Source organism: Verticillium alfalfae, genomic scaffold, assembly GCF_000150825.1.
Source record: "Verticillium alfalfae VaMs.102 supercont1.8 genomic scaffold, whole genome shotgun sequence".
NCBI lineage: Eukaryota > Fungi > Ascomycota > Sordariomycetes > Glomerellales > Plectosphaerellaceae > Verticillium > Verticillium alfalfae.
This window is the reverse complement of record NW_003315031.1, coordinates 1683259-1690320: the sequence shown is the minus strand read 5'-3', so window position 1 is coordinate 1690320 and position 7062 is coordinate 1683259. Positions and strand designations below refer to the sequence as shown.

General features: G+C 55.8%; 4 protein-coding genes across 4 annotated transcripts in view; 2 read left to right on the top strand and 2 right to left on the bottom strand.

Annotated features, from left to right (window-relative positions):
* Positions 1 to 1070: 1070 nt before the first annotated feature.
* Positions 1071 to 2339, top strand: VDBG_06945 (conserved hypothetical protein; the record flags this gene model as incomplete). The annotated part of the gene is made up of 2 exons (XM_003003337.1): positions 1071 to 1795; positions 1868 to 2339. The coding sequence occupies 2 exons, from the start codon at positions 1071 to 1073 to the stop codon at positions 2337 to 2339; spliced, it is 1197 nt and encodes a 398-aa protein (XP_003003383.1).
* A 523-nt stretch (positions 2340 to 2862) lies between these two features.
* On the bottom strand, positions 2863 to 3129 carry VDBG_06944 (conserved hypothetical protein; the record flags this gene model as incomplete). Its single annotated transcript, XM_003003336.1, has 2 exons — positions 2863 to 3025; positions 3077 to 3129. The coding sequence occupies 2 exons, from the start codon at positions 3127 to 3129 to the stop codon at positions 2863 to 2865; spliced, it is 216 nt and encodes a 71-aa protein (XP_003003382.1).
* A 1685-nt stretch (positions 3130 to 4814) lies between these two features.
* VDBG_06943 (predicted protein) lies at positions 4815 to 5770 on the top strand (the record flags this gene model as incomplete). The annotated part of the gene is made up of 3 exons (XM_003003335.1): positions 4815 to 5240; positions 5421 to 5505; positions 5625 to 5770. 3 exons carry the CDS (start codon positions 4815 to 4817, stop codon positions 5768 to 5770), a joined length of 657 nt encoding a protein of 218 aa, XP_003003381.1.
* Positions 5771 to 6367: 597 nt separating this feature from the next.
* VDBG_06942 (conserved hypothetical protein) overlaps positions 6368 to 7062 on the bottom strand; it is a gene marked incomplete at both ends in the record, with an annotated part of 1712 nt that continues 1017 nt past the window's right edge. The window contains one exon of the mRNA XM_003003334.1: positions 6368 to 7027. Coding sequence (XP_003003380.1) covers positions 6368 to 7027 — 660 coding nt within the window. The remainder of the gene's footprint in view (positions 7028 to 7062) is intronic.

Sequence of the window (7062 nt, the reverse complement as noted above, 5' to 3'; positions counted from 1 at the left end):
CCACCAGCCGGATGGGATCGCAAATTGTTCCGCGCGGCCCCATTCGCCGTCGCTCGCTTACCCTGGCACACCCCCACCAGCCGTCCGCTGTAGTAGGTACTTTACCTCACAGATCGATGCCCTGCAGCGAACTCCATGCCAGTGTGCCGGGTACAGTGCCGCTAGGTCAAGCCAAGCCCAGTGTCAGTGCCTTTGAGAAGGGTCAAGCCTCCAAGTTTAGGCAAAGCACCTCGAGCGCCTTCAGGGCCGTCCCTGGCAGCGAGTCAAGCCACCGCCTGCAAAGAGACGTGCTAAATCAGCTCGCTGGGCAACCCTCAGCACCAACTGAACGGCATCTGCTCCGGCCGCTTCCGTCTGTCCTTGCCCTCCTCTGCCGTCCTTGCCCTGGAGGTGCTGCCTTTTTTTCATGGCCCCACTCGAGCACCGCCGAGTTCACTGTAAGGTTCGTGGTTACGTCTCTAGCCTCAGCCTGGAGGCTCCTAACAAAACGCCACAACCCACCGCATTCGTCAACGGTCGACTGATGTTCCGCGATATGGCGTCGCGGTTTGCAGGTTTACAACAAACTCTGGCCTTCTTGCCCGTCTAGCCAGAGCCCTGTTTCACATGACATCCTTGCCCCATACTGTCTCTGTCTGTTGTCTAGTCTTGTCCTCCACGCCTGCCTCAAGCCTAGACTGGGCCCCTTTTCTCGAGGCCTACGTCTCCTTTGTTCCTGCTCCCTGTTGCCCTCTGCCCCCGAATTGTTCTCTCTATTCATCAGCCTGGCGCAATATTCCAGACTTCACTTTCAGACAAACCCCCAGTAAACTCAATATGAAAACGGCAAGCCACCCGGCGTATCTGACGCCTCGCGACTGCGCCGTCTGATCGATTTTGCTATATCATCTTATAAGACGACCGTTGGAATCTCTTGGCTCCGGATCGATCCGCCCTCCTTTAGTCCCACAGACACATCCACACCCCTCCTCCTGCGATCCCTCCTCTCTACCTACACTTGACTGCAGAGGAGAAGAAAAACATACCCATATCTTCCATCTTGACAGGAGGATCACCCTCGGCCCGCCAACATGGGCGACCCCCTCGTCGATCAGGCCTTCCGCGATGGCCGCGTGCCAGAGGGCATCACCAAGGACTTTCTCAATGAAAGCCGTGACGGTTCTGCCATTGCCGCCATCGCCTTCATCTTCGCTGCCTCTTCCATCATTGTCATCATCCGTCTCCTATCGAGAGGCTTCATGGTCAAACTCTTAGGCTTCGACGACGCCCTGGCTGCTTTATCTCTCTTACTATACGCCCCTTTTGTCGGCCTCTGCATCAAGCTCATCCAGATCGGCTCCGGACGGCACTACGAATATATTCAGCATGTCATGACCATGCCCGTTGTCGAGCAGTCCGAGGTACTCGACTTCGTTGCCCATCTCATCTACACAACGTCCCTCCTAGTCTGTCGCATTTCAGGCCTGGCATTCTACCACCGTCTTTGCAGCCAGCATAACAGGTTCATGATCGCCATTCGCGTCACCGCCGGCGTTCTTGTCGCGGGCTACCTGCCCCAGATGTGCCTCATCATCTTTCACTGCCTGCCCGTAACGGCCCTGTGGCCCTACGACTGGCAGCCGGGCGTCGAAAAATATTCATGTCTTGCCTGGGGCATTGTGTACAGTGTCAACTCGGTCATCTCGCTGTTTTGCGACTTTCTGTTATTTGGCATCCCCATCGCCATGCTCAGGATGTTGCGTATGCAACGCAAGCAGAAGATCCAGCTGGCCTGTATCTTGCTGCCTGGTATTCTGTAAGTCGCGAGCCCTTGCCCCCTATTGGTAAGAACATCTTAAGCCTCGGATCGTCGGCTGACAGTTTCCAGTGTCATCGCCATTTCCAGTGCCCGCCTCGCCCTTGTCATCCAAGGCCAGTGGGAGCCCGATATGTCGTGGGCCTACAACCCGATGCTCATTGTTGAGGTTGCAGAGATCGGCGCCACCCTCATCGCGCTCTCCATTCCCGGCATCAAGCCTGTCTTTGATCGCTTCATCCTGCGCAAGGACATCAGCGGGTCGACCGACCGTGCTTACTACCAAAACGAGAGCGGCAACAGTGGAGGCGGCTCTAGAGGTCAGCGTGACACGAAGCTTCGTTCGCTGAGGAATACACACACGGGGCTTGACAGTCAGGAGAACATCAACGGTCCCGTCAGCAACGTTGAGAGGATGCATAAGGACGATATCAGCTTGTCAAGTGGGGATGGCATCGTGGTCAGGACCGAGTTTGAACTCGCTGTGAGGCAGGATGTTGACGGTAGGGAAAAGGGAGCCAGGGTTCGCGAGTCGGTACTGTAAAAGACGACCCCTGGTTGGTCATGGATTTGGAAATTACCCGGGCGCTGGGAGTCTGGTCTGCAAGCGTTGGAATTTTGGATTGCCCAAATTGTAGGGTCACGAGCAATGGTGTTATGCATTGCGAGATAAAGTAGGAAACATCGTTGCTGTCTTGATAAACAATGAGCTTAAATAAACAGAGATGAACTCTAAAAGAGACGAGTCATGCGTGCCGAGCTCGCTGCGTCCTGCGACGGTCGCTGAGGCTGGGAAGAAGAGGCCGCACAGCACCCATCACAAGTATTATCCATCAGTTGTCCGCCTCCCAAATGAAAACTGATAACATCGTTCTACCACACCCCTAGTTGACTGTCTAATTCGTGTTCCCCGATGTCGACATGCCGGCCACGACATTACGACCAGAGGTTGGGCCGTGAAACACGGGGCCGCCGGATCGGCCCGTCGCCGATCCAGACCCACCCTCGGCGGAGGTCTGTCTAGGCGTGGTCCGCTTGGGAGTGATCTCCAGGGAGATGGCCTTTGCCTACGCCGCTGCCATGGCCGCCGCGTACGGCTGCCATTCTTTGTTCTTGTGCTCGTCGGCATAGTCGCACGCGCCGCGGATCACGATGATGGGGAACCGGTTCATGGTGCCGGCCGCCTCCATCTTGACCCCGATGAGGTCGAACCTGTAGCGGAGGCGATTTCTGTTGCGGGCATTCTTCATCAGCTTTTCCTCCTAGCCGATCAACTCGTACCGGACGTGGACACGATGTGCCTCTGGTCTCAGTTGGCGGTGCACTTCGATCATCTTGCCATCATCGTCAGTGCCATAGAGATTCTCCTTGTCCTGGCCGAGGTCGACGAATGTGCGCTTTGCTTTCAATTTTTTTTTTCTTTTCTTTTCTTTTTTTTTTTTTTGGCAAAGAAACAAGTTGTCGGAGAAGGATCTGGCTGTCGTATGGCATGTGAAAGTTTATGCTCGTGATTGCTGACAGCATGGGGTTATCCGTACCGGCGACTACGTGTCCAGAGTGCAATAGCTCCACGTCTCCACCAGTGTCTTTGCCCAGATCGTAGGCGACGACCCCCGGGTCTCGGCATTGGCAACCGCAACCAGCCCATCCCCAAGACAATTGTCTTGCGGCGGGGCTCGAGCGAGATTCGGGAGACCCGCCGCCACCTCAACGAGAAGTTTGAACCAGATGTCAGGGGAAAACGACTTGGTCTGGCTGGCAATGGCGGCCGCGGGATCCTGCGCCGTATTCTTGGCCGGTAGGCAGCGTGGCGAGAAAGCGAACCGTCCGGGATGCAGACCGTCGAGCATATGAGATGCCGCCTCGGCCTCGATCGCGAGGTGGGTGATCCAAGCCACGGTAAAATCATAGACTCAAGAAGTGGCATTTTGGATGGACGAACAGATATGGTCGACTTATTCCACATCCATCCACCTTAAATAGATACCTCTCCTCGTTTGCCCAATCAATCAAGTTTCCTGAACCCAAGGTGCTGTCACACCGAAACTACAATATGAATCATTGCTAACCTTACCCTACTTCCTCGCTCTTCTATGATGATCTCTTGCCTTCCTACGTGTAGATCATCAAGTAGTCTCCTTTAGAGTCAACGACCTCATTCTCTGCACTTGACATGATCATCAATAAATACTGATTTTTGACCTGTTGTTGGGCCATCGTTCGGGCGGTCCGATATCCGGACGTAAGGTTTTTGCTGGCACGTCAGAGGCTGGCAGCCTCGATGTCCATTTCAAATAACCTTGCGACAGTCCCTCAGCGTACTACACCAGTCAGGATAATTCCATTCCATCCAGACGCAATTTTTGTCAACAGACCGACAATCTCCAGCTGGCTGGCGGAGCGACTCGTTGTGCCGCCGTACCGTGCTGCGCTTATCGGCCCTTGCGGTATCGGGTCAATGTGCCACCTCGTCTATACGAGGCCATCAGACTGACCCCAACAGTACTTCCACAGGGTCCGCAGGTAGTTAGAATATAGGTATGGGATAGGAATACATCTGAATTCTAGCCCTCCGCAGCTTTTCGCGGGGGGGGGGGGAGGCTCCGCAGCCTATATATACGTCCTCTCGTGACCCTTAGCCCCTGACCAGCCCCCTAGCTTGGCAGGCCCTTGGTGGCTCCGCAGGGGTCCTGACAGCAACATATCCGGCAGCATATCGTCTTGCGCTCATGAACTTCTTCATTCCAGTGCTCAGAACATTCCGATCTGGATTCTACAGCACTACGTGCCAGAGAAGCCTCAAGAAAACCAGTTTTCAGCGACAGCCAGCAGCAGTTCCTCCTCAGAAGCCTCACCCGTTGTCGAAGATGAGTTGACCCGTCTCACGGGATACTCGCTGATCGGGGTGGACGTGAGCAAGGACGTATCTGACATGCACTCGATGGTCCAGTTCTGCATTCAAGAGTGGCTCAAGTCAAAAGACAGGAAGCAGCCAGCGCAGTGTTTGTTCTTCGACACCATGTCCAGCAAGTATCCCGACGCCGAGATGGGAGGAAATTTGCATACATGCGATGTGCTAGACCAACACCCGGGCCTGTTCAAAGACGAGCGGCATACAGTGGGTGCCTTTCTAGACAAGAGCATGGCAAATGTTCTCAGCAAAGCGGATGTCTACCAAGTCCAAATGGGCGTGTGCCAGAGAAGAGTGATGATGCTACGAAAGACTGTTGGAATACGGAGGAGGGTTCTGGGTCCCACCCACAGCCCGACAGTCCAACGTATCTATCTTCTGAGCACATCACTGCTTAGCGCGAAACAGTCCTCAGAGGCAGAGAAGAATCTGCGCTTTGCGCTGGAGTGGTTCAGTGAGGCTCGGCACCTGGATGACGAAAGAACGCTGTTTTGCTTCCTAAATCTCAATGCGTCGCTTCAAGCCCAGGGGCAGGTACGAAGTGGCCGACGAAGGCAACCGCCGAGCGCTTGCATTCTCCGAGGCGACGCCAGAATCGAACAAAATGGCGAATTTATCTGTCCATTTCGATCTTGCTGCCGGATTGTCGACACAACACAACTTCAGGGAAGCCGAAGACGTAATTCGGCTTATACCTGGACTTGACCTGGACAGGTACGCCTGGCAGAAATATGCACTTCAAGCCCTGGGATTGCTGTCGCTGGTCTTGAAGTGTCAGGGCAAGCACCAAGAAGCCGAGGTTTGTCCTTCGGAAGGATGTGCAGCACCGAGACACACTCGGCCCACGAGAGGAGCTGCAACTTCTGAGGTTGTCATGCAGCCTCGGACTAACATTGGGTCTGCACGACAGATTTCAAGAAGTAGAGGCCCTACTTCAATACCTGATTCAACGACCAGAGATGGGCGTAGGTCACAAGACTTATGCCAAAATTATGGGCTTGCATGGGTTCGGGGTTTGCCAATGGCAGCAGGTAGAGGCCTTCTCCGGCAGGCCTTCGAAATAGGAGAGGCAGCACTTAGCCCAGAGCATGTCCTTTTGAGGCCCCTACTCTATACGATCGAAGACATCGGAATGTCGGCAGATATGGAGGCTAAGAGCCAAGCAGCAAGGCGTTTTCTGGGTAAGTTTCGTTTCCTCTGATAAAGCAGTCCATTGGTTGCTGTTTCCGAGTCCATATACACAATTTCACATAATGATTCGATCGTCTTTCGTCGATGGATTTCGGCCAAGGGGGTTGTGACCTTCACACTAGCCCTCGCGTCAGTGCTGGTCCATGCAAGGGTAGTCAGACTTCTGCCACCTCACTCTGCATCGTCTTGAACTGGAAACACCACTTGCAACCGGACCATTCGGCAGTGAAGCCGACTTTGAAGAGTATCTCATAGCACAGCAACGCACCCTGCAACTTGCGTCGTCGTATTCACACACTATACAGCGGACAGTCCCCTCATGAAATCAACGCATGCCTCACAGCGAACAACGTCATCATGTGAACATACTCGACAGCAGGCGTCTATCATCATATTAACAAACTCAACAGCAGACGTCCATCATAGTAACGTGCGCAACAGCAGACGTCATACCGAGTACATGCAAAACGTCACGACCGCTTCTGGCCGACCTCCTCGCCGCCATAATCGTCGATCCAGTCCTCGCCGTCGCCGGCGATCTTCCGGCCGACCCAGATGCCCACAGCCGTGGCGGCGCTGCTGACGAGGAACCAGCCCTCGAACCAGCGGTCGACAAAGGCCGGGTCGAGGGCGCTCTTGAGGGCGTCGCCGACGGCGGAGCCGACGTCGCGCGGCAGGTTGGAGCGCAGCAGCAGGGCGGCGCTGACGACGTAGACGGCGGCAATCTGGCCGGTCAGCAGGGCGAGGTTGGCCTGGGCCTGGCGCAGCAGGCCCGGGGTCCAGCGGGCGAAGAGGTGGAAGGTCTGGGTGGCGGAGCCGGCGCTGGCGGCGAGCATGACGCCGCTCAGCAGGAAGCTGATGGTGCGGGCCCAGGCGAGCTGGTCGAGCTTGGGGTCCCAGTGGCGCGCCAGCAGGCCGAGGACGCGGTTGATGGGGTCCGAGGCGCTGAAGGCGGCGGCCGGCGCGTGAGCGCGGCGCAGCGTCGTCACCGTCGTCGCGAGGATGCGGTACACGCAGTAGCAGCTGAAGAGGTGCTGCGTCACGCCGAGTAGGCGGTCGAGCGGTGTCGCGACGCGCGCCGACGCCCGCCTGGTTCGACCGCATGAGGCCCAGGTCCACGCGAGGGTGGCCTGTATGGGCTCGAGTCCAGGTATCTCTAGGTGTA